General features: G+C 44.0%; 1 protein-coding gene across 4 annotated transcripts in view; it reads left to right on the top strand.

The window, feature by feature from the left end:
- Positions 1-27,262, top strand: part of FGFR3 (fibroblast growth factor receptor 3) — a 55,475-nt gene that overhangs the window by 15,871 nt on the left and 12,342 nt on the right. For 2 of the 4 annotated variants that reach the window (XM_069014633.1, XM_069014632.1), the window contains exons 3-8: positions 5,464-5,727; positions 10,106-10,159; positions 16,103-16,272; positions 20,725-20,848; positions 21,280-21,470; positions 25,976-26,120. In XM_069014633.1, the coding sequence (XP_068870734.1) occupies positions 5,464-5,727; positions 10,106-10,159; positions 16,103-16,272; positions 20,725-20,848; positions 21,280-21,470; positions 25,976-26,120 (948 nt within the window). Of the gene's footprint in view, positions 1-5,463; positions 5,728-10,105; positions 10,160-16,102; positions 16,273-20,724; positions 20,849-21,279; positions 21,471-24,731; positions 24,883-25,975; positions 26,121-27,262 lie in introns of all 4 variants that reach the window. The other 2 variants (XM_069014631.1, XM_069014630.1) reach the window with 1 other exon arrangement.

Raw genomic sequence — 27,262 nt, 5'->3', positions numbered from 1 at the left:
GAGGATGTCCTTGCCCATGGCAGGTGTGTTGGAATGAGATAATATTTAAGGTCCCTTCCAACGCAAACCATTCTGTGGTTCTTTGATTCTGTGAAATAATGGAGGCAAACCCTTTCCAGATGTGATTATCTAAAGACATATTTTTATATCACAGTTTAGACTTCTACAGATACAGATATTTTATTTTTGGAATATTTTATTTCTGGGTGCGAGCCTCACTGAGCAGGGGAGATAACCCAGAAAAACAACGCTTTGGAAGACAATACTGCTTCAGCAAAGCATCCTGTGCTGCTGTGATTGCCAGAGTAAGCCCCTTCTTCCCAGGATGACTGCAGCCTGACACTGGGAAGTGTGGTGCAGGAGGAGTCTTGACCTTAGAAGGGGAGAGGAGCGGGGCAGAAAGAGAAAACAGAATATTTTATATAATAATTTTTATTTTATAAAGAAAATATAATAGAAAATACATAATATACACAAAACACTTTATATAATATCATGTATGTATTTGATATATTGCATTTTGCTGTGCCAGGCTGGGGAGGTGCCTTTTGGGGTGGCAGGGCCATAGCCAGACAGTGATGTTCCACCTCTGGCACTGTCACATCTGTGCAGAAAGGAGGGGAAGCCATGCCCTGCATAAAGTACTTCCAAAAAAATATAGATATATAAAAAATACCTCATCAGCTCCCTGCAGAGCAGTGCGGGTATGCAAGGACTGCACTGCTCCCTCGATCTTATCTGCCCTGAGAAGGCAGGTTCCTGGGGAAACAGGTGATCCCACGATCTTATCATGCCCACCTCTCACAGGGGCTGCAGTGCTGCAGGGCCTGGGGCTGGTCTGGTGGTTTTCAGTATTTCCCCGGGGCCCATCTGCCTCTCTGGGAGGAGGCAGAGGGAATGGGGATGTGGGTTCTTTCGGGGAGGTGACACTGGGGCCACTTGTCACATTTCCTGACTACTTTTTAGATTTAGATGAATGAACAGTTTTTGGCAAGAAAAGTGTTTTATTTCCCTGCTGGGAAGTTAGCTCTGGGAAGTGCAGAAGTCCCAAGGTGAGCTGAGGAAGTGACTCCATCCCAGGAACAGCCCCACAGGTATTGTGAAAAACACCTGAATATCATTCACTGGGTGAGTAATACTGTGAGCCTCTGTTAACACAGGCAGGACACTTATTTCGAATAAACCAGGGCTAAATGCATGGGACACAGTGCTGGTCTGAGCCTGGAGATAGGGTACATGCTCTTTACCAGCATGGCTATATGTTCATCCCACTAATGCTGGAGGTTTCCATACACCTCCAGCAGTTACTCACCAGCTCACTGGCTGGGACCATGATCCCCCTGGGAATGGGATAACAAACTCAACAGGAGAAAGCTCTGGCATGGCTGTTGCTCTGTGATCCTATAATGTATCCTGTCACGGTGGATTTGGTGCAATAAAATACATAGAACAAGAAACAATTTCAGATTAACCTGGAGAGAGAGAAATGTGCGGAGCGCTGCTGTCTCTGTGCTTGTTAACATGCCAAATACAGCTTGTTCAGCTTGAAAAGGGGAAAATACAATCTGCTTAGAATTGAGCTGTAGTCCATTCCAGCACCAGGCTGTGAAGCACTCCTGGAAAGCCTCTTGGGGATTGCCAAGGTTCAGGGTGGAGTGAGGAATCTCTTGCTGGTGGTACTGAAAGTCGTGTGACTCAAAGGCTCTGTGGGGGAAGTGCCAGTGTGGTTTGTGTGGTTTGAGTTGTGTCATGGGTGTTCCCCTGCTGCAGGATGCCCACTGAAGGAAAAGGATGATGATGATGATGGGGGATGCGTGCACCCCACCAGAGCAGTTCCTCAGGGGACTCCTGAACACTTCGATGTTTGAAAAAGTAGGGTTGTGGGAAGTTATTCCAGGGGGAAAATCGCAGGTGAAGAGAAACTTCCTGGAGCCAGAACCCAGCACCCTGTGAGGTGACATAGGACCCTGGGGCTCCCTCACCCCTCACTGTGGGCCTTTGCTGCCCAGGAGCAGTTCCCAGCAGAATCTGTAAATAGTCCCTGACACCCAGGAGGGCACCAGGCAGGCTCTAGGTTGGCTTGGATTTTTTTGGGGGCCATAAACAGCCCAGGAATAGCCCACCAGCCTCCAGGGATAGCCCACCACCCTCCACCTCTTCCTTGTCCTTTCGTGCCTGAAAAATAAATAACTTGAGAGCTGCATGCATTAAAACCAAAATAAAATATTTCCAGGCTCAGCCAGAAACAAGCATTGATGTCTAAGAGGAGCAGACAGCTGATGGAAATACTGACACACTTAAGCACTTGGAGCTGTGAACCACACAGAAAGTGAATTTATTGCTGGGATGAGCCAAGCAGCTACAGAGATGAAGTATCTTATCCTTATAAGTGAATACATACAAAAGCATTTCAGCGTTGCTGGGCCAACTGCTCCTCATTGGGGAAGGTGTTTCCCAGCCAGTTGCTGCCTTTTTGCTGCTCTGAGCAGCTTAAAAATGGTCTCTTTCTCTGTAGTATGTTTGCTATTAACAGTGATGATGCTGCAAGTGCTGATCTCTGTCACGTGTCTCTTGGTGATTCTCAAGCCATTAGTGCTTTGGTTAAACTAATAATTGGTTGAATTTTAGTCATACCTTGGGAGCCCACAACCCAGATTGCTTCTTTCTCTGGAGCAACCCGTTAAAGCTGCAAATGCGTTAATCCCTGCTCTGCTGGCAAGCAGCAGAGTGGGCTCCTGTAATCCCTACATGAGTTAACTCCCTGGTAATTTATACCTGAGTGTCAGTCATGGTTTAACCCCAGCTGGGAACTCAGCCCCACACTGCAGCTTGCTCACCCCATCTCGGAGGGTGGAGGAGAGAATCAGAGGAGTAAAAGTGAGAAAACTTATGGGTTGAGATAAAGACATTTTAATAAGAGAAGCAAAGGCTGTACGCACAAGCAAAGCAGAGCAAGGAATTTTATTTCACCACTTCCCAAGGGCATCCCCAGGACAGCTGGGCTCCATCACACAGTGACTGTGGAAGACAAATGCCATCACTCCAGACAACTCCTCCTTCTTCCCCCAGTTTTATTGCAGATGTCATATGGTCTGGAATATTCCTTGAGTCAGCTGGGCTCAGCTGTCCTGGCTGTGTCCCCTCCCATTTTATTATGGCTGGATAGTTGGCATCAGAGGGGGCAACTTCACGTCTCCTTCTTATCTTGGTGTCTCTAGTTGAAAAGGTGTTGGAAACACCAGGCACTTGCAGCTGGAAGGCAGGAAGGAGGTGCTGGATGCTGGCCACCCTGTGAGAGATGGGAACTTTGGTTCTCTGCTTTAAACTCCTGCTGTTTTAAGCATGGAAATGAGACTGTCTCTGCTTTCAGATTTATCTGTGTACTTGAAGGCTATATAAGGAATGAGAGCAAAAATTGGTTCTCCAAGGTCACAGATGGGCAAAGTGCTTAAAAGCATTTGAGTGCCCATTTAAATACTTTGTGGAGGTCTCCAGCTTGGGTCCTGTTTATTTTTTAAGCCATAAGCATTTAAACAAAAGTTTGAAAAACAGTTTACAGAAGTGAGATTAAGACCATTAGTAGCATTCTCCTTTTAATTCACCACTACATCTTTCCAATATTATTCCCAGTCAGTAGGAAAAAAGTCACTAGAACCAAACTTTCCAGCATCACAGTATCTGCTGGAGACCGACTGGGGAGGCTGAGGATAGAGATGCCAAAATAAAGTTGTCAGAAACAAGAGATGCTGCTTCATTCCACAGAAGAAGCTTGAGACCCCAGTCCATCTGCTGAGTCTTACTTTCCTCTTCCTTCCAGCATTCCCTGTATACGTTTTATAAAAATTCTTTGTTGCTTAGTCATTAACTGTGGTTCATTATGGTTTTCAAAAAAGAGGTATTTTCTTTCAAATGGTTAACTGGTACAGTTTGGCCTGTGCTTAGTCTGAGCTTGTTCCTGTTCACTGGGTTTATAATACAAAACCCAAAATATACAAGTGTTGATCATTTGGCAAACAGCTTTGGTAGAGCTGTGTTTGGTGTGGAGGAGTTGTACAGTTGTGTAGGGCTTGTTTTCCAGTAGATTAAATTAGCAAGAGGTTCCATCAGAGTTAGACCAGTAGTCAGTCTTGCAAGTGCAAAGCTGTCCACAGGGCTTTTAAATTTGAAGCCAAAGTTGGTGCCAGTGAAAAAATCCTCATAGTTTAGAACAAGGAAGAAAAAACACTTGAATAGTTAAACTAGAATATTTCTGAACCAGATTTTCCCCAAGGATATATCCCAGTTGGGAAGAGACCATGGGTGAACACTCAAATGTTGCAATGAGTGCTGGTCTGATAGCAAGGAAATGCTGGATGGAGCTCAGTCTTTTTTTTTTTTGATTTACTAAAAGTATATGCTTTCAGGGAAAATTTTTATTAAAAGGGAGAAAAACCCAACACCCTAAACCTTTGACTGCACAAACACCACAACATTCTGGCCAAACCATAAAATATTTGAGTTGGAATTGCTACCAGGGTATGAGGAAAGGTTCTTTGTAATCCCAATGAGTGTGGGCTTTGCCTCCTGCGAGACAGTACCTCCCATGAAATACCACCTTTTCAGGCTCCCAGAATCCTTTCTTTCTACCCTGCCAAGGCTATTGACAGCAACATTTTTAGATTTAAAATCTTTGCATTTATACAAGAATAAAAACATGCATGACAAGAAGAGAAAAGCAATACATTTTTCTCTTACAGCCTGCTCCAACTCTTTCACCTCAAGGCAAAAGAGCAGCCTGGAGCCAATGCTACATCCTCAGGTATTTGGAGCTGCTGTACTTGCATTGGTTTCACAGTGTAGTCATAATCTATGAATATGTCTTTGATTCTGCACTTTTGTTGCACAGAGAATAACTTCAGCAGGAAGCTAGTGGTGGTTTCATTTATTTTAGCTATTCCAGCCTGCATCTTCTGTCCAGCCTTCCACCTGTTTCCTTTGGCCCACAGACGTTGCCTTTGGGTCACCCAGAGTCACTTACAAAATTTGGTTTATCCCCAGTTCTGCTCCTTATATCCTGTCCTTGCTGGGTCCTGTAGGGTTTGTGGACAGACTCAAAGGAATAAACAAAAGGAGGTCCAGAAACTGAGCTGTGAACTTGTCAGCTCACAGTTATTTCTGCCAGATCACCCCTCACCCACAGCACTGAGTGTTGCAATGACATTTCTAGAGGCCTGTGCTGTTTTTTGTGATGCACCTGGTGGGGTGCCCATGTTTTGGTTGCTACAGGGTCGAAGCCATCCTTGTAGATCAGCCAGAGACCTGACTGCCTTTGCACAGCTACCTGCCTGTGGCAGGCAAGGGGAAAGTCTGGGCACCTGGAAGCATCAGTAGAGCAAATATGAGATATGTTTCTTTTTTAAGCACCCTTTCTGTCTCTGACACCTGCTCTTACTTATTCATCTCCATTTCTTCCTCCCTTTGCAGAATACTTGAGGAGCGAGACCGCCTTTCTGGAAGAGTTGGTGTTTGGAAATGGAGATACCATTGAACTTTCCTGTAACACCCAAGGCTCTTCTGTGTCTGTTTTCTGGTTTAAAGATGGTATTGGAATTGCACCTACCAACAGAACTCATATTGGACAAAAACTGTTGAAGATAATCAATGTGTCATATGATGATTCGGGGCTGTACAGTTGCAAGCCAAGGCATTCCAACGAGGTCCTGGGAAACTTTACAGTCAGAGTTACAGGTATGTGCAGAAATACAGCTGTTTCAGTGATTTTCTTTTTTTTTTTTCTTTTTGCCCTTTCACACGTTCAGCACAACTGGTGGTTTGTGGTGTTTTTCTGTCCATGGAAGGTCTGTACCTCCCTGGTAACTCCTGACAGTGATTAGACTGGCAAAACAAACCAACTGAAGAATGCTTGCATGTCCATACCAAATGTTGAAGCTTGTTAAAGTTGTTAATACTGAGAGAGACTTAGAAAGGATACTAGTCAGATTAAACCTCAAATCACCCTTAACACTCAAATAGATGCAATGCTACCTTAGAAGTCTTTTGTGAGTGAGTGAACTGTGGCTCAGGGGGGTTAAATGACACTTTCTGTTTTATGTGACAAATCAGTGGCAAAATTGGCATGTAAAAGCTGGAGGTTCCTGAAAACTGTTTCTCTGTTGTAGCTGATAAATCTCTGCCCTCCATCACAGTTATCCCAAATTGCTAGCTTGTTTTAGAGGTAGCTTATCCATAAACTGTGTATATCCAAAATATGTGCTTCATCAAAGTTACTTATTGGGATTCATACATTGCAAACAAGTGCTGTGTTAGCAAAGCACATGCTGTCATTTGCTTGGCCATATTTTTTGTGATGAGGACAATAGAGCAGAACAGCTAAAAGCTGTCCAACCCTGAATCACTAGACACAGAGTGCCAGAAAAATCTGTTGTTTCCAGATAGCTAACCACCAACACAAAGGTCATCTTCATGATTTCGGTCTGATGCACTGGTAGATGGATACTCGTCGCTGTGAGCAGATAGAAAACCTCCTCATCACAGATTAAAAGCCTGCATTTTCTGGAGAATTAGACACTTGTGGATCTCAGGTTTTGAAAACTTTCATTTGCCCTTGTACTGTTGGAGCTTTTTCAACGATCCTTGAATAGTAGGTCCTTCCTCCAAAAGTTGAGTTCCCTCAAAAAGTAAGAGTCTCTGTCTGAAAACCAAACACAGAGATGTTTGTGATTGTGAATCACATCCACTCCATAAAGAGCTTTCTTGTGCCAGCAGTAGGATTTTGTGTGAGAGAGAACCATCGTGAGAATAAAAGCTCGTTTCAGTAAGCCTTCAGCAACATCTGCTTTTTATTGAACGTTACTGGAGATTGCTGTGAATGCTTCAAGGTCATATCAATTAAATGGTTAAAGAAGTGTTTGGCCCTTGAAAGGCTTTCTTTAACTAGGTACGATTATTGGACCTATCCAGCGAACCGCAGGTTGTTAGAAATGTTACTCGCTCTTTTTTTCCTAAGTGACATGAAAATGCTTTTGAGTTCAAGGGGCAGCAGGGAGGCAGGAGAGGGCAGCTGGTTACATGCTCAAATGAAACAGCTGCCAGCCTCAAAAGTTTGTAAAGTGAGAAATTGTTTTTAATAGTGGAAGTACTGATAATCCTCTGCTTTTAAAAAGTTTAAGCCCCTGTATTTTTCCTCTTTGCTAATAATAGCTAATAACAGCTTAAGAACTAGCGAGTAACCTGAACCTGCTTTCTGACAACATTATGAGTCTTTGATTCTATTAGCCCACTGTCATTACCACCAAAGTGCTGGTAATGTGGGAGCCTCCTTTTTAGCTGTCAGCAGAACTCGTTTTTAAACTTTGAAGCCCTGCTTTACATGGCAATAGTGGTGCCTCTCATATACTCAGATATTTCTTCATAATTAGTATTGATTGCTCGGCGTGGCACTGCAGAGATGAGATTGTATTTGGAGATTTGTGGTTTGTGTCCCCAATTCTTAAAGGTAACGCCAGCAATTAGCTCAGGTATCTGGTCAGGTGTTTATGTGGATATCTGATATTTGGGGCTGGAGTTATTCTGTTAACTCTCTGTGTTAAACTGGTTTAAAGCTGTACTAACAAACTGGAATTGTTCTGATCTGTGTTCTTAAGTGAGCAAAACTAGGCTAGATGTATTTGGAATAGCTGATCCACACGTAAGTTCCATTTTGAGAGATGCTTCCAGGTCCTAGGAAGGATAGGATATTAGGATTTCATGATTTTCCTACACAGAGCCGTGAGATTTGAGTCTGCAACAAACTGACAGTTCTGCAGCGACTCTCACTGTGCACAGGGGGATGTTTGATGTTGGAAGCAGAGCAAGTAGATGCTGGAGCTGGCATTCAAGGGCTGAGAACCAGGCTGATTAATAGCAGGGTTTGATCTCTTTAAAATGCCTCACTTGACAGACAAGGGCTTGAGTGTTTGCTAGTTTACAAAAAGAAACATACTGTCCCCTTAAAACCTGAGCACTTGGAAAGGATCGCAAGTAGAGGCTGCGTGCCCAAACTGATATCCAGCCCTGCTGGCAAAAGCTCCATTTCTGGAACCATTTCATGCACAGAACAGCCTTTGGATTTAGTGGCTGAGCAGCACCCCTCTATGAGCATGGACTGCAGGCTGCTACCAGCAAACTCAGCTTTCAAAATACCCGAGGCTGAGCATTAAACAGGTAACTGAACAAATTAAACCCCTTCTCATTCATAATTAAAGCCCTTTTGAGCAGTTCTTGCTGATGCTAATACTCAACAACTTCTGCAAAGGATTACTGCTTTAGTAAATGATAAACAGCTTATAATTTTTAGTCACCATTTGGAAAAGGTGATGTTTTAGTAACCTGAATAGGACAGTAGCTATAAACATGGGATATTTGGTTTTAAAATCTAAGCTGCACTTCTCATCTTAAAAACAAGCAAGGTCAAAGACTTCCCTCAACCTTGTGAAAATGTTTTTGAATTAGTTTAAAAATTGATTCTACTCCTCTGGTCATGATGGATTCATTGGAAAGCAAAAGTAAACTATAATTCTGTGTTAATATATGGGTAACCAAATCTGAGAGAGCAGAACTGAGGAGGTGCTGATTTCTCTGTCGATGCTGGTGGGGATTTGGCTCAGTTTCTGCCTTCGCTGGGACTTGAGTAAACCTGCTGGATCAGCCAAAACACCTAAACATCCACTTTACTTTCAGCAAGCCCCATGGCATTTCCCTAGTTCTGCTGCCAGCAGGACCTCAACTGTGAATTTGCAGTTAGATACGTCGTTCTTGAGGCTTTGCCAAAGAGAAGGTGTAAAGCATGATGAGCCCCTGCAGTCTAAGGCAGGGAGATGTTTCCTGTGTTACTTGCTTCTGTGGATGGAAAAAATGCCTTGTCACCTTTCCTTCTTTTCCCCTCCTTTTATCCCCTCCCCACCTTTTTTCTTTTTCCATTTTTTACCTCCACTGTGCTGGTCAGAGAACAGTAGAAAACTCAAGTGCATCTTGAAATGAAGGATGTTCTGCCTGGCTTGATCTAAAGCAGTGCTTGACATTTCTGGCCACGTGTTGAACACTCATAATGTTTCCTGTTTTCTAGTGTTTAAGGCCAAGTTCTTTTACCACTGTCTCCGAGCATAAAGGCTGCTGGGTTGATAGCATTTTGCCTTTCTTTGAAAGAGAAATTAATGGAGATTATATAACATCAGTGATGCTAAATCTTTCAGATGCTGAACTGTACTAAACTAAACTCTGTAAACTAAATCAAACACTAAGCTGCTGTCTGATAATGGCATTTACATTTACAGTAGTCATCAGTACAGTACACCACTACAGTAGTAGCTGGGGGGAAGAGGGACTGAGCCTTCATTGTGGACAGCTTGGAGAAGGTGAAATGTTAGACCACATTAAAAGAAACAGTTCAGGATGTTTTGGAAAGATACAGATGGAAAATTCCCACCTGTTTACCTGTATTGAGTTACAGCCTTGAGGTGCCTCTGTGGGAGGAGTATAACCAAAGGGAACTGGTTCATGGAGTAGTCATCAAAATGTTGATGGAGAGAGAGGTTTGATTGCAAAAAGTTCAAAAGTTTTGGTCTTCGTGGTTGAACAAGGAGTTAATGAAAGGAGACGTGGCAGGGGCATATTGCGTTAAAAGAAAAATGCAGGGAAAGTGAATTAGAAATGCTGACCAGTAGTTTTGAGACATGATAAAATAAAAAGTCTTCAGAGTGAATGCTAGAGGGGGGGAAAAAAAGCAGTCAGAGAGCTTGTTCTGCAAAAAGAAACTTTCCTGTTTGGAATTTCTTTTGTATTTATGAGGAAGAGAGCATTTCACACAGCGAGAAGCATTTGACATTGGACCCCGTTTTCAGAGCACTGGCAAACTCATGACAGCAGTCTCCCAGTTCAGAATGCACCTGTCTAGTTTTGCCTGGCCCAGCAGCATCAGAGGGGTGAGCTGGTGGAGCTGCAAGGAAGGGTGAACCATCACCTGGATGTTCTCCCTTGCTGGAGCCCGTGACACCAACAGCCTCATCCAGCATGGTGTCCCCACATACCATCGTCTTTCTGCTTCACTTCTTTCTCTGTCTCTTTCCAGATTCCCCTTCGTCAGGTGATGATGAAGATGATGATGATGAGTCAGAAGATACAGGTAATTTGTTTTTCTGGGATATACAGAGGCCTTTTCTTTGAAGAAGCTGTGGCTCCCAAGCAGTGCAGCTCATCTGGGTGTTCACGTAGTCGCACAGCAACTCTTTCATTGGGTTGAAATCAGTGACCTCAGGATGCAACCATGATGAAATTTATCTAAAAATTTAGAAACAGCTGCCAGAGTGATATTGCTGCTATGGAATCCTACAGCAGCAGTACTGTATTTTGAAGACTTGATACTGAGAATCTGAATTGATGGGTAGTTATAAATTCTCCTTGTGTGCAAATCCAGACAAGCCCACTTACTTTTTTTTTTTTTTTTTTTTTGCTACACTGATGTTACACCAGTTTTATACTATTTCAAACCTTGACTGCATTACTTTTAACTATTCTGATTCTGGTCCTTAACTGCATCTTGACAGGAGTCAGAGTATAAAATTTACACTAGCCAAGAGCCAAATTTACTGATGCCATGAGTGGGAGCAACCTCTTTGGCTTTACTGGCTTTTTCTTTCACTCCTGTGAGGAAGAGAGTCCCAGGACAGAGCCCCTCGGTGCTTTTACAGTGAATCTCTTTCAATCCCAGTGCTGTTTTCATTAAGTGCAATAGCATTAATCAGGATCATTACAGGCTTCAGAGGTGTAAGTGTTGTGTTTTATTCTGCTCTTTATACTTCTGCAAAGTGAGGTGCCCGTGTGTATATGTTTTTAATAAATAAATGTCTTACATTTGAACTCTTAATCAGCTATGTGTGTTGGCAGAAGTTCAGCACGACTGGAAAATCTCTCCTGCCCATAGCATTGAACATGCAGGACTCTTTCAAACAGGTCTCCCGCTGTATTAAGTTCATACCACTGTGTGTGCAGTGTGTGGACAGTAATGGTGAATTACGGTGCCAGGAGACCCATCAGCAGCAATTAGTGGTTTTTTGATAGCTTCTAATTAGGGGCCAAATCCTGTCAAGTGACAGGCACCTTTGCAGAGGTGCTCAGGGCTCCTAGTGCCTGCTGAAGAATGGTACAGACACAGGGAAGGTCTGCTTTGGTCAGGATTTTTTCCTGCTGCAGAGCAGCTTCTGATGAGCACAAGTAATCGTTCTGTACATTTTTTTATGTGGTTTATAGAGAACTCAATCTCTTAGCAACAGGTATCACAAAACATCAGCTGGCTTATGGTACAGAAAGACGTTTTTCTTCACTGAAAAGGAAAACACACGTTTCGCCACATGTATTTATAGCCTGTTTTCTGGGTCTTCTTGTCTTTGAGACTGTCTCTGTTTTTAGATCTGAAGGTAATGGCTGGCTTTGCTTGAAGGTCTCATTATAAAAAGTTGGATTCTCTTCTGCTTTAAAAATGGTTGATTAGCTTAATGTGTCAGTGCAGTGAAACCTCATGGCATTTTGTGACATGGTCTGCATTATGTTGCTTTCTTTGATGTCAGGTCCTCCACTTAACCCTCAGAGGTCTTCTGAGCCTGGGGAGCTGTGTTGTTAACCCTGGTAGCACCACTGTCAGGACATCCCACCGGGAACAGGGACTGAAGGACCATTCCAGGCAGGCAGACACAGTGCTATGTTCTGTGGACAGCCCAAAGACCCAGGTCCTCTATCTCCTGTGGCAAAAATGTGCCCTACTAATGGGGGGTGTGAGCTCCTGCTTGGGCATCAGACATTGCTGTGGTCAATACTTAAGAGGAGGAACGGCAATAAACACTTTCATGCAAAAGAAAAATACCATGGAATCATAGTATGGTTAGGGTTGGAAGGGACCTTAAAGGTATCTAGTCATTATAACTGATAGTGTTTCATATTTAGGGGGAGGCAGTCCATCCTGGTCTGGCTCACTGAGTGTTTCCATACTTCACATCACTGAACAAAATCCTTGTGTTCTGGCCCCTTGTGATGATAAGTTACTTTTCCGGCTTAATTGTGTTACTCAAGGGAGTTTCTCATCCTCATATAGTGGAGAGTTTGGAAAGCTGATTCCAATAGCATCATGAGTTTGAAGCCAATCTTGTTAATTTTAAGGGTTGGAAATACCATGTGGAGTGCCCGGCTCTGCTCACTCTTCTTTAAGCTTCCACTCTGAAGGGCAGTACAGAAATGGGGCATCCCTTAAGGAAGGGCAGCAGAAAAGAATAAGGAGGAACTTCAGCAGCTTCAAATCAGCCCGTTTGCTGCAGCCTTGTCACAAACTGTGATCCCCCTTTTCAGAAAGAGGCTTTCTAATACCTCTGTTCTCTACAGCTGTTTTTCCTGGCCCTGAAACAAAAACAAAACTCCCTTTTCACACACTGCACTTCTGCCCCAGTGCTCCCTACCCCTCTTGTATCTGTTTGTTTGGAGCCCCCGCTGCGCAGCCCCAGCACCTTCAAAGAGCCCCCATAATCTCCAATTAAATCTGGCTGTGTCCTCAGAGGCGTCAGCTGGGGAAATTACACAATTAGGGTTGATTCTGCCTGCCACAGAATTTGGTGGCAGCTCCTAATTGCTAAATGAGCGCTTGGCTGTATTAATTATTCCAAGTATTGCTCTCAGATTTTTTTTAATTGGTCATTCCAGTTGGATGGGTGGCCGGTGTCTTTGACGAATGAAGCGGACCGTCAGGCTTAGTGTTTGATGATGGGAAAGGGCCAGTGATAATGTTTGCTGGTCCCTTTTTTTTCTTCACACCTGCACATGCAGAATCGTTGCTGGTAATTAATTCAGAGAGAGCGAGTCTAGAAATTTTTCTTCTCTTTCATGCTTCCTCTTTTCCCGCTCCCAAAACTCTCTGGAGCTTTGCAAGCTTTGCTTGAAAAGAAGAGTTAGCAACATTTTAGGCCCCTTAAAAAGTGGTAATGAAAGGACTCGGAGGGCAGAGCAAAGCAAAAGCAGGGATGTTTTGTTCACTGCTCCTGCAAGTGAGAACAAAGGCACTGTTTTCAATGTGTAGATGCTTTCTTCCAGTTCCAGTTTGACTTGAGAGCAGTACCCTGTTTGAGTCTTGGCACAGTAATCCAGGGGTGCCCAGCCCTGGCAAGCCCTGAATCTCACAGAAGAGCACCCAAATGAGGGAAAGCACGCAGCGAAGAAGCCATGTCTAATTGCAGGAGGCAGGAGTGAATCCTGCCTTTACTCCATATGGAGAATATCCCCAGCTGGAAACTTTCCTGGGCTCCATCTTGCTTGCTCTGATGTCCGATAGCAAAATCCCCCTTGGCTTCAGTAACAACATTTGCAGCCAGTGGCTTGATGGATCTCCTGTGAGATTCAAACTCATCTTTTGAGTGAAAAAATGTGATGAAACGTCACCCTGCAGCACATGCAGATGTTGTGGAAAAGGGAAGAGCCCCAAAAAGCAAAAGGAGGAACCTGGTCCTGACTGGGTCATCGTGTGATGTAATTACACTTCAGTGCCTAGATGAGTGTCACCTACACCATAAAATAGTATTTATTGTGGACAGATATGTTAATCAAACAGCAAACAGCAGGTTACTTGGCCGCCCTCTGTGGTGGTGGCAAAAGGGGACTTTTCCATCCATGCCTGCCTTTCCCATACCTCTCCCCTGTAGCCCTGTTGACCTCTTGTAAAGTCCCAGGAAAACAGGGTGCATTGCCAAAAGGAACCATTTGGCCAGAAAATGGCCCAAGCTTCAGAAACCAAGGACCAGACATCTCCCAGCATGGTTTTTGGAGCTCTCTCATCTTCAGCCTTCTCAACACCACCCCAGGTGTCCTCTGCATTCACTCCCCTGCTGCTGCCTGGGGATTTGCCCAGCCTTGGCTTGGTTTCTGCCCTTCCTTCATGCTATAACATCCTTTTACCATCAAGACTTGTTCTTCCTTTAGCAGTTGCACCCACTCTTCTGGCGTTTTTTGGAATATTCCCCACTTTTGTGCAGTTCTGCCATTTGGAATGATGTCTGTAGATGTAGATGGCTGCATGATGTCCCATTTTAGCTCACTTTATCGTGTAATATTTCAGGCCTCCTGGGTGTCCTATGTGTTCACAGCAAAGTTTGTAGCCGGGATTTTCCAGGACCATGGGAATTGCAGGGATTCCTCTTTTTGCTGTTGTTTGTGCCAGCTGTACCTCCTGCTGGATCTGGTGCCATCCTGGCAAGCAAAGGGCCTTAAGCAGTTTCGTTGTTTGAAAAATGAGGCGTACGCGGGATGGGTGAGCACAGATCCCTCTGATACATGGGGCTGACTCTGATAAGCATCACAGCTTGTTGTGCAAGGCAGGCTGAGGGCAGATGCAAACCCTCAGTACTGGATTTCCCTCGCTGGGATGGCATTACTGAGGCACCCTACATCCAGCCATCCCACTGCAGAGGTGGGAAAGCAGATGTGACATGAGAGCAATGTGCCCAGCAGAGCCATCTCGAGCACATGGAGGGGCCTCCTAGATGGAGCTCCTGACATCCAGTTCCTCATGGACTTTGCAAGGAGAGAGGGGACCATGAGGAGAGTGTTGGCAGATGCTAAAAACCAGTGGGTGCATGAATTGCCTTGGCTGAGCTGTATGACCTTTCCTGCAATATCCTTGGAGCTGGAATGCAGCAGGGACCCTGCATGGGGAACACTTACACTAAGATGGGGGCAATCACTGACTTAGCTGGAATTGCAGTGGGATGGGTATCATGGAGCCAAATGCATCAGGGCTGAGTACACCGAGGAGTGCAGGAGAAATGGAGCAGCTCCCATGCATCTCGCAGGGACACAGCAAGAGGGAAAACTTTGTACACCCTTGTTATTAAGGGGAAGGGCATTACAGGGGCTTCAGAGCAGCACTGAGATGGGGCTGTAATGCTGGGTGGTGTTTCTGAGCATTGCTGCCACTGCAGGAGAGGCCAGCAGAATGCTTTCCCGACAGCTTCTGTGGCCATCATGTTCTCCAAGGCAGTTATTGGAGGACCAGTGCCTTCAGTTTGTCTTGGCCAGAAGCACACATCTCTGCAACTGGTGCTCCATGTCTGTGAGTTTTTCCTACCGAGCTGGAGAAGATGCCATTTAGACTCCTTTCCATTCTTGCTATTTTGCAGCCCAAACACTGCCCCCATCTCCCTTTGGCCTTGGTGTGGAGCACAGATCTGGGGGGCTGGATGTGGCCCTGGTGTGGCAAGGGAAACACAGCATGTGCAGTTCTGCAGTGTTTCCTTAAGCAGAAATGAAAGCTAGGGAGGCTTTTTTTAAAAACTTTTTCTTTCTTCCCAGTATAATGAGTTTGCCACTGCTGCTGCCTTAATTTGGAGTTAATATGTAATGTTTGTAACCCAGCCAAGGAACGTAGCTGTACTCGAGGCAGATTATAAAAAGTATCTCTTGCTAACACTGGTGTTTTAAAACTTATCCCTGTTCAAAGGTAACATGAATCTTTAAAACTAAAATCACTTGTACTTAAAGAACATAAACATGATAAACCAGTTTGGCACTGGCGTGTTTTTTTTCTTTCCTTCCCTTAAGGAGGCTACACTACATTTGTACTCGCTGAGGAGGAACATTTTCCAGTGCACTCAGCTCATACTTTTTCTCTGCTCCCTTGCTGGCCCATCAACATTCTTTTACAGTCCTAACATCTTTCTGCTGTTTACGCTTCTTGGCTACTAATGTCCCAAAGGTGCGTCTGTATCTTTTTACACGCTGAGGCCAGATTCTCATCCTGACTGGGATAACTCTACTTGTTGATTTAAAAGCAGCCACTTTAGATTTATACTGGCATTACCAAGACAAGAACCTGGTCATGAACCTTTCATCACAAAACCGAAAGGCAAACACCCTGTCTATGTCTATGAGAGTCATTTAGCTGGAAAGCCTTTCTGTGTCATTTATCTTAACTGCAGCAGGTAGCAATTTAACTGTCAATCTGCACATGCCAAAGACTCCTCAAATGCATCTGCTCACCAGCTGATATCCTCTGTGGCAGAAAGGGGCCTGTTCAGCTTGGATTTTCCTTTCTCAGGTGTCCCCTTCTGGACCCGGCCAGACAAGATGGAGAAGAAGCTGCTGGCAGTTCCTGCCGCCAACACCGTTCGCTTCCGATGTCCGGCGGGTGGAAACCCAACTCCTTCCATCTACTGGCTGAAAAATGGCAAGGAGTTCAAAGGGGAGCACAGGATTGGGGGCATTAAGGTAAGGTCTTGGTTTGGATCTCAGTTTTTGTTATTTCTATCAACTAGAAAATTGTATTGCACAGTGGTTAACATCAGTAGTTCTAAGAGGCCTGTCCTGACTGTGTAGAAATGAAGATGGTTCTTGCACTCTGAGGAATGGCTTGGCACCAAAGTGTTAAAAAGGACTGCTGTCCTTTGGGATCAAAGGCTAATTCCCTGTGAGTTTGTCTATCGTGGTCATTCAGGGAGTAGGTAAAAACAGGGCTGGGTTTATGGTTGTATTGTGAGCAGGGATGAAAAAGCAGGAGCAGAAACTTCTGTCCTAATTTCTGGAGATGAGCCCAGTTCATTGAGATGTGTTGGACCAAGCCATAGCTACTCCCAGCTGTCAAAGAAAACCTATTCAGAGCCCTTTGAAGGTATAGGAAGGAACTCACCAAAGAGCTGGATCATCATGCTGGTAGTCATTAACATTCTTGTGGTATAAATCACTGACCTTTGGTCAAGTGTTGGATTCCCTTGTAGCCAGAGTAATAGCATCTGCTCCTTGGCTGCTTTCTTCTCCCTGCTTCCTTTCTACCATGAGGTGTTCTGGAAAATGCTCTGGCTCGTGTTTACAGATAGAGCTCAGGGACACAAAACCCCACTACAGTCAAATTATTTAATTAGCCAGAAGTCTCTGTGCTACTTTATCTGATGAATTATGGCAGGATTTTAAAAGGAAAATCAGCTTTTCTCAGATTTTGCTGCTGTTGTTTTTACTTTGTCCCCTTGAGGTCACAGTCAGACTCTTTTTTCTGCTTCTATTTGGGGACAGTTAAACTGGTGCAGCTGATTATAACAAAATTATTATAGCAGGAAGGACTCCTGAGCAGCAACTTTTGCCTGCACTCTGCCAGCCCTGACATATCCCTGGACTCTGCTGCTAAGGAGAGAAGGTGACTTGTAGGAAGGCACCTTCATCAGTACTCGGAATAGCTGTGTGCTGATGCCTGCCACATCCGTAGTGTTTTGAAAGGGGACTGGGCATGCAAAGCATGCCATGCTCCAGAAACCAGAGAAGGATTCAAAGAAAGTCCTCCCTCCCCACAGTTTTGGGCTGTTTCTTTCCTGTTAGCTCAGACCTGCTCCTGAAAGAGCCTTTTGTGATTGCTTCAGTGAAGCCTTTAAAGCTCCTTCCTCAGTCCTGACCCTGCTCCTGCCTGGATGAGGCTAAGAACACGCTGAGGTTTGGATCTTCTGTAAAGCTGTGGAGGGAAAAGAAGTGGGGAGGCAGCTCCTGTGGGTAAACTGCTCTTCGGCAGATGACATTCACAAAGCACGAGCATCTTTTACTAATTGCAGGCTGTAAGGATCATCATGAAGTGTTTTTCAGGCTTGTGTGCGCCATTCCAACAGCTTTGTACTAAACTGTGTCACATCAGCTGCAATAAATTATGCCTGCAGAAAAAAAATCTGAAGCTGAAAGCAATTCCCCTACCCACTTTCTAGTAGTTTTAATCTATCTTTGAGTTTAAATTGACACGTTTCATCCTCTGAAACATGGTAGTGAGTCTTTGGCATCGCTGTGCTTTGTTTCTCTAGGGGCACCTTCCAGCAACAAGTCAATGCTTAAAAGAGCTATTGAAGGCAATGTCAGGACAATTACAGAAATATTGGTTTCAGCTCTCTATCTGTCTAGGTGTAGTTCTTTGTCCCCTTCTTAATATAAAAACATCTTTCTCTGTAATTTTGCTTCCTTTATTTGCTTGTTTTTGGTCATGAGCCACAGCTAGATATAAGTAAATCTAGTGTAAATTTCATCCACTATAAATATACTGATGGATATCAGCTGAGATTTGAACCAGAAAAGGAGATTGAAAACCTGCTTGGTATCTCATGTATTTAAGATTTAAATTCCCTGTTACAACTTAACTTCATAACAGGATTAGGCAGCTTGAAAAGAATGGGCAAGATCCAGATCTGGCAGAGTTTGGTTGGCTTACTTCATCTTGAGATCTGGTCTTAACCCAGAAATCCTTGAGCTGGGAATGTTCTCATTTGTTTTCAGTGTGTGAAAGAGTTTAAATGTTGATTGTGAGAAGTCTGTTGTCAGCAAATGAAAGCTGACCACTCTTCCACATCTGCCCCTTGCACATGGCATTTAGACCCATGTGACTGCACGGTGTAAAGCCTGCAAGAGAGAAGGGTGAGTGTTGAAAACATGATGGGCAGGCCTGGTTTTGTTACAGTTCATCCTTAACTGGTAAAGAAAAGAAATTCATATGACTTATCATATGAAATTTCCCAAAGAGCATTAATGGTTAAATCCGTGTTGGAATCTCTAATATCGTAAGCCTGTGTGTGTTAAATGACCCTAGAAGGAAGGATTGAGGGGGAGGGGAGATGGAGGATTATCCCTTCCCGAGACCATTGCACTGACTTGCATACCAGTCTGGCAAACACGAGGTTCCAAGTGTGTCTGCATGTGTTTGTTTCACAAAGAGCCAAGAATGACAACACCAAATAAACCAGAGGGATTTCCAGTATCTCACCCACTTGATTTATGCCTGCACTAAGCCACTTCATGTTTCTAGTGTTTCATCGAGTGCAGTGACTATCGTAACTTGGGAACATCCTTTTTTATTATCTTTTTCCAAAAGTTTTCAAAACTAAAAACTTCTTCTAAAGTTTCCAAACGAGTTCTGCCCCATGAGTCTGTGCCCCCAGGTTCTTCCCTGTTCAAAGTTCCCATCACAAACCTGATGAAGAGAAGTCCTTTGAAAGTGTCATAAAAGTGTCTTTGAAAGTGCATCCTTAGTAAAACACCTATTTTGGACCTGGTTTTAGAATGTAGGTCAGACTAGGGAGTCATCCATGTGTCTAGAGCTCCTAGGGGTTCCAGATGCAAACGTTTTGCAATGCTGAAAAGTGGATTTGAAGAAGCCTTTAGAGACAGCTATGAGACAAGCCAGTATGGAAATGAGCCACTGAGCAGCCACAAATTTGCATTGAAACTTCCGTGGCAGTCTGATATGTTCAGCTCTGGGCTTGGGGTCCAGGCTCTCTGTAATTGCCACACAGTTACAGAGATGCAGCAAGGGGGATGTTGCTTTACAAAAGGTGAAATGTTGGTTCTGCTCCTTCATTGAGCTCCTCCATTTGTGCTGTCCTGGGTGGGCAGAGGTGTGGGCAGAGGTGCAGTCAGAGCTGACCAAACATCTGCCACAGCCAAGATGTCTGTACAAAATGTTTGGTCACAGCCTCCTGTTACCCACACTCTAAAATGAAAGGAAATGCCATATTCAACTGTCTCTGAAAAATGGGGTGCTCAGCACTGCTGTTTTCAGGGCTGCAGAGGTCTACAAATTGTTAAAATTACTTTTGCTTGTTTATCTTGCAACTAAGTTGTCTAGTCCTATGGATTTAAACCTTCTTTTTGCAAAGTTCTGGCTTTGATTGCAACTTGGCCCTTTTACGGAAAGCATGTGGATGCAATTTATGTGTAGCAAAAGAGGTTAAATGACTTCATATTTGAGTTCACCTGCTGCAGCAAGAAATCTCCAGGAGCAATTACACCCTTGTTTTTTCCATCAGGCCTTGACATTCTATAGTGCAGCATTGTTGTTAATCTCCTGCTTCTGTGTCCTTGGGGTCACCTTCAAAATGTTTAATAAAGTTCAATGTTCTGCTTTGGGCAGCAGAAGGCATCAAATTAATATCCAGAGAATTTGGAGAGCTTTTATATGCTATGCACCCTGAAGTCATCTTTGTTACTGTTGGTTGCTTTCTGTATTAATTCAAGATTTGCTTTCCATATCCGTTATTTCCTTTGTGATCATTAGAAACAAACGTTCTAGCTGAGATCACAGGGCAACAGGTCGGGGTGGAGACATGGGCTGTGCTTCCCCTTCTGCTACTGAACCACCATCAGCTCTGGACACGAGCCACATCCAGAAAACCAACTAGTATAAAACTTGGTGCCAAAATAGAAGGGCTGACCAAGCATCCTAGGGACCACATTTGAGGCTGGACGTGTTTTTTAGAGGGAATTTAGGGGACTAACTCAGCTGGAGAAAGCTGTTTCTGTTCAGACAGATGCCATAACCTGCTGCCTCCATAGCGCACACATTTTAAAATACAGATCAGAATTATCTTGTGTGATGCCTTTTGAAGTCGTTATTCTAGTGAGAGGTGCCACATTCAGTTGTCAGTTGTCTTCGTTATTGTGATTATTGTGGAAACATAGAGAAGTCCCTGTTAAAATCTCAGTGTGTTACATTGTGTTACATCATTTTTGCATTGGTCTTAATGCCTTTTCTCATTAAGGCTTTGATGACCCTTGTAACAGTTCCTTGTGATGTTCAGGCCTGCTCTGGGGTCCAAGTGTGTGGAAGCTCACTGATTGTTCATTTGGTTTGAAAGGTCTGGTGATGATGGTGCTCGACCATGAGCTTGATTTCTTGACCACAGGTTTGATTTCTTCTTCTAGCTGCGACACCAGCAGTGGAGCCTGGTGATGGAGAGTGTTGTGCCGTCAGATCGAGGGAATTACACCTGTGTCGTGGAGAACAAATATGGCAACATTAGGCACACGTACCAGCTTGATGTATTAGGTGAGATTTCGCTGTTTTCCCTCAACAGCTGGTCTGTGGCAATGTTGAATAGCTGCATGATAGGATATGGGAAGCAGGAGCTTGGTTTCTTTCCCAAAGTGTTGGATCATGTGTCTTCTAAAACCAACAACAAGCTTCTTTTTGGCCAGTGATTCAGGCTGATATCTGTGATCAGTAAATTATTTAGTGGGTCTGCAGAGGGCCCAGAGAAGGAATGGCAGGGCTGATATGCCTCCTCCCTTCCCAGGTGGTTCTTCCCTATCTGGCTTGAGAAGCACTGGGTAGAGCAGTGATCAGGAGACCCGTGGGGGACAAACCTGTTTTGTATGCTTTCCCCTAAAAAGCCAGAAGATGAAGGTTTCAGAGGAGAATATGTGCTGGGGAAAAAAAAGGCAAGTAAACTAGGATTTTTCCTCTTTTCTGTTTTTCAGAAAGGTCACCCCACCGACCAATCCTGCAAGCAGGGCTTCCTGCCAACCAGACCGTGGTGGTAGGGAGCAATGTGGAGTTTCACTGCAAGGTCTACAGCGATGCCCAGCCTCACATCCAGTGGCTGAAACACGTGGAAGTCAATGGCAGCAAATATGGACCCGATGGGACCCCGTATGTCACAGTGCTGAAGGTTGGTACATGCTCCTCCTTCTCACCCTCAGGGCAGTCCCTTCTGTAAGCCTGCCCAGTGGAATACTCTGCTTTTTGGAGGGGATATGGCAAAAATGTCCTAAAACTGATGTTCCAAACTCTTCTGTTTGCCAGAGATAACACTACTACTGTGGTGGCACAGATAAGCGAAGTTGTAAGAGCTGAGGCAATTTCGAGAAATGCAGCATAATGAAAGAGCTGTCAGATTGTATTTGACCTAAAATTTTAAAAATGCCCTTTTTTTTTTACAGCTTCAAAAGAGGTATTTTCAGGGTTTATTAAAATAAAAGTCTCCCAACTAAAACACATTCGTCCTTTTCCAAGTAAGCGCAGTGCAGCATGCACGTACCAAATAATGCTGAACTACCAGCACCTGAGAGCCAACATAATCTTGTTCCAGACACTAAATTTGTGAACATTGCTATTATCAATGCTCAGGAAAGACTTTTTTTTAATTGAGCAAAAGGTACATAGTAAGATTTAACTTCACTAAAATGCTTTCTTGAAAGGGAACTTCTGGATTACAGCCAGAACAAAGCTAAAGGGTTTGGTTCCCCTCAACCAGTATAAATATAAGAGCAGGGAATAGGGAGTGAAGAGCACATTGGACTTCTAAAATCCTTAAAAAAAAAATAGTTAAAGACATCATGTGATGGTGTTTATTAAAATATATAGGGCCAAATGGAGTTTTTCTGGCTCTGCAGTTAGTGCTGAAAGCAGAATTTGTATCTGCAGCTTCAAGCTGAGGCTGTCCTGTGTGTGGACATTCCCTGTGCACATCCTGCTGTACACACCCTTCTTCTCTTTGTATGAAGTTTAAAAAAAAACCCAACCACTTATCAGACAGTATCTACAAAACTGTAACGCAGCCAGATACATTATAATAAAAGCCAGAGACCCTGAAAATAATTACACAGATTGAAATAACAGATTGGTTGGAAGAAGTGGTTGGAGACAGTTCTTCAGGACTGGCAACATGTGCTTCTTGCAAGTTGAGAAAACTTTTATTTCTCGCCACCTCTCCAAATGTGTTTGAATTATGCATATTTGAATTTCCCCCTGGTTTCACAGCCCAGTACCAAGCTCTGAATAGCTGGTTGTGTCACATGCCATCTCGTATAGTCTCTGAGCTCCATGTGTGGTCCCCGTGGGATAAAGTGCTACCTCTTGGAAGCTTGCAGAGCCGCTGCGAACAGTGCCTTGTGTCACAAGCACAAGCCCCCATTTTGCTGTGGCAAAGAACATATAAATAGTCCATATAAATAGTGTTTTAAAATTAAGTTGGAGCGGCACCGGGGTGGGTAGGTAATTAGAATTGCCAAATACCTTCTCTTCTGTGGACGGCAAAGGCTCCGCATTCCTCGAAGGGGAGCACAGGCAGGCGTTTGAAAGCACAAGTTTTGTTTGGTTTTATGTTTTTTGCTGAATAGGACCAGCACACGTCTATTTACTACTTCTGGTTAATCAGGAATGCTTTGAATTGTATTAATGCCGGCATCAGCGCTGGGGCACGGAGCATTTCCATTTTGGGATGCATCTTTTGTGCGCCAGTACTGGGCCTCCACAGAGCTGTGTCAGGCCCAGCTTTATGGCGATTTTTTTTTCTTTTTAAATGTGGTGTGCTTGTTTTTTATAAATAAAGATCTGATAAAATGATCTTGCTGTCATCTCAGGGCCAGTCTGTTGGCTTTATGGACTTGTTTCCCTCAAGCCATGCAGTGCTGCTGCCTTGCCCCAGCATTCTGGCCAGAGCAGGGTGCTGTTAACAGCCCTCCCTTTTGAACAGGCTCTCTCCTGCCCCATGCTGTGCTGCCTGCAGGGAGATAAGGCTTTTTTTTATCAGCCTGCCCTTCCCTCCTGCTTTCAGGAGTTTTTGTGGAGTGTAGGAGCTGCTATGGGGCAGTTTAAGTATGGGTGATATCCCAGTCTCCATCGCAGCAGGGGAGACAGAGAGGTGCCCAGCACATGAAATTCTCCCCTCCACATCTAAAGGGGGGAAGGAGGTGTCAAACCCCACCTAAGTCCAGATGGATAAGTTGAATGCTGTACTTTCAAACCATTTTTTAAACAGCCTGACAAAACCAAGCCATCACCTGCATCAGTTTCTGAAAGCCTGGGCTAATTTGTGATCAAAGAAAACCCCTTTTTCTTTGCAGAAGAGCACTAAATGCATTCCAGTTACAGAGGGGGGCTGGCAACACTGTGCCCAAGCTTTGTCAAAGGCTAAATTGTACATTCTGCATTGAAACATGCCCGGTTTAATTATAAACAAGGCAGCAACAGCAGGCAGGCACGTTTCCCCACTAGGCAGGGCAGACAGACTTGCACGTAAGCCTTAGGGATGAGATCAGGTCAAAACTGGTGGTGTTTGTCATCAGACATGGGCACTGGGGCTCCTCTCTGGTGCCTCCTCCGGGTTCAGTTCCTAATAAACTATCAGAGCTGGCTGCCCCGAGGATTTTAATGAGCTTCAAGTCATATTGGCAGGATCAGGCTTGGAAATGGAAGGCATCAAGACTGGGCTGGAGAGTGTAAGGCTGAAACAGAAAAGAGAATTGCTTTATTTTCATTTCCAGAACTGAAGCTTCTGAGGCCACTTAAAACAGTTATGCATTTTCAGCCAAAATAAAAACAACTGTTTAGTGTTTAGGGAAAAAACTGATGTGCTGTTGTGGCAGCATAGAAGAAGAGAAATAAACCCCGTGCTTAAAAGTCTGAAGTTTGTTTGATTTATATACACCACTTTATTTAGTAAAGAAGAGGCTCCTATAAGCAGTGGAAAAAATTACAGCTAATTTCTGAAAGGCAAAGTCAGCAACGAGTTTCAGACCGCCGCTGCTTATATTTTGTTTCCAAATTCTATTTTGGAATCTGATAATTGAAACAGTATTTGCTGAGCTGGGTTGCAAACACAAATCTCTGCTTAAGCCCTTTCTCTGGTGCTCCTGTCTGCAGAGTTATTGAGAAACTATAGAGCCTTTGACTGCTGTCAGATGGAGAAGGGGCAAACTGGTCTGTTTTAAAAAAGAAATCGCATGTGTGAAGGGAAGGGAGCTCACCTGCACATGGTTTGGGGGCCAAAGGCAACTTCTCTTCATCCCTCAGGTCCTGGGTTAGGTGTCTCACCACAGGGTGAGCTGGGGATGTCACCACAGCCATGCACAGTCAATCCTAGCTGATGTAGGTGCGATGGAGCTATTGTTTGGTTTACTGAAGTTCAGGTTTCTGTCTATTCCTGCAGTCTTGGATCAGTAAAAACGCTGAAGCCGATGCTAACCTAAATCTGTTCAATGTGACAGAACAAGATGAAGGAGAATATCTGTGTAGAGCCAACAATTTCGTAGGCATAGCCGAAAAGCCATTTTGGCTCCACATTCGCAAACCAAAACCAGGTAAACCACAGACTCTGTCCCAAGGCCCTGGCAACTGCAAGAATGAGCTGTAACATTTTTAAGAATCTAGTGATTAAAATTACTATTCATTTTGTATTATACCCTGTCAACTGATGCTGAATGGCTTTATCTTATTTTCTTGCTAATTTTTTTTTTTTAACAAGACTGTAATGCCTATACAGCAATTGCCATGGAAAAATTCCCACAATAAAATGACTGTCAAATTTTGCTATCAACTTTTCATACTTTTATTCCTTTCCCTTCCTTACAATTGAGTGCTGATAACAGAATTTTGTGTTAATGACCTGTGACGTTCAAAGCACTGGAAAACCAAACTGTTTTGAGTTTTTCAACTATAAAACTGATTTAATCAGTTCTGTCCCTTGGAGAAGTAATGGAGAAATAAATATCAACATTGGCTCATGCAAGCAAACATAGTTAACTAGAGAGGAGAAGCTCCTGGGCTCTGGGGTTTGACTCCAGCCTACAGTCTTCGACTGCTGTGTTGTTCAGTGCCACTGCAGGAAAGTTCCTTACAGACACTGGTTATCAGCCAGATTTCTACTGCAGTGTCAAGGTCTGTGTAATCAATATATGGCTTTGAGATACCCATTGAAGAAATTCTAAAAAATTCTAGAGTTCTATGTTTTTCAATGAACTCATGAACCATAATGTTTGTATATTCCTCTGATCAGCACTTGAATCCTTCCCCACTACATCTCCCCTCCTTTCCCCTTTCTTTCTGTCTTTCCTCATTGCCCACCTGTCTTTCCCCACCCCTATACTCACCTCACTAACCCAAAGTCAGTCATATTGTGGGGGCAATTTTTCATTTGGATGCTTTTGCTTGCATGCTTCTTTAGTGGGACAGAGTAAGAACCTGGTGAAGGGAACTTTTTTTTTTTGCTTTTGACTACAGGTTGCAGAGGGGAATGAATAAATAAATGTGGAAGATGGGCCATTGGAAAATAAAAAAAAGAACCACCATAATCTGCTTTTGAAATTTGCCTGTGGTGTCCTCACACTTGCTGGGAATGTGGCTTTATTCTCTGTTTTCCCTCTTTCTATATGTGTGTGTTTTTTTTCCCTGTAGACGGCAGGTGTTAACACAACGGATAAGGAGCTAGAGATTCTGTACTTGCGAAATGTTACTTTTGAGGATGCTGGGGAATATACTTGTCTCGCAGGGAATTCTATTGGGTTCTCACATCACTCTGCTTGGCTGACGGTGCTACCAGGTATTTCCTTCTGTGCTGGCCTCTCCTTCCCTCTCCAGGATGCCTCGATGTTTTGCTTTAGAAATGCCAAGTTCCCGCAGACCGCCCCTGGCTTGGAGCCAGGGGTGTTTTCCAGGGAGACTTCTTCTCTGGGATTTTCTGCAGACCCCTGTTGCATACTTGCAGCTGACTCTTTTTGCATTGCATCTCAAAATTTAAATGATTGCACTAATGATGTAAAATACACAGAATCTTTTAAAAAATCTAATAGCAGAGAGGTATTCGCAGCCTCTTTGTTAGGACTGTTAAGCACCAAAATAAGGAGCTTTGTCTTCTTACACTGGCAGTGGAAGAAGAAAACCTCCCCATCAGATGATCCAGGGCACCTAAATTGGACATGAACTGTAGATCATCTTATGAAGGATCCTTTCTGTCTGACCTCATATCTTAACCTAAAATTAGATGCATAAGTGTCTGGTGTGAGTACACCCTTCCCTGCCTGTAGCATTATTTCCACTTCACGGATGAGCAGGCCAAGATAGCGATCTCAAACAGAAGGTCAAGGAGAGCCGTCTGTAGGCAGAGCACAGGAGTCCTGGCTCCCAGGGGCATTGCATGCTGCCTGCTCCAGCTGGGATCGATGAAAGCTGCAGTGGGCTTGAAATCCGAGGCCAGAGTGACCTCAATTTTGTGGTCCTTTCATGTGCAAAGCTCTTATTGACAATGAAGCCAGCACAGAATGTGCAACAGAGAGATCTGCTCTGCAAAAAGGGGGAATGAGGCTGTGCTGCACCTTCACCTGCTGAATCTGCCTCTGGCTCCAGGGCAGGCTTGACCATGGTCCAGGGAAGTACCAACAATATTCATATTGAATCTCGTCTGTGCTGTGCCTTGCAGACAGTGCAGAAGCAAACCTTGAGTATATTCAATACACTGTTACTGAAAAGGCACCCAAAATCCTAAAGAGCCCACTTTGATTCACCCAGTCATAGACCACATTTGGGTCCATCTCACAACACATCCATCTCAGGATGTTTAGGAACCGGAAACTTTGGCATTTCTAATCTTGACTTTATCTGTGCAGGTGATTTGGAGGTAATCACTTTTATTGGGGCTTAAGAAGGTCTCCTCCATGCCCAACCCTGCTGCCAGTGGGATCTGCT

The sequence above is a fragment of the Aphelocoma coerulescens genome, chromosome 4 (genome assembly GCF_041296385.1).
Source record: "Aphelocoma coerulescens isolate FSJ_1873_10779 chromosome 4, UR_Acoe_1.0, whole genome shotgun sequence".
NCBI classification, from domain to species: domain Eukaryota; kingdom Metazoa; phylum Chordata; class Aves; order Passeriformes; family Corvidae; genus Aphelocoma; species Aphelocoma coerulescens.
This window is presented reverse-complemented; position numbering and strand designations above follow the sequence as displayed.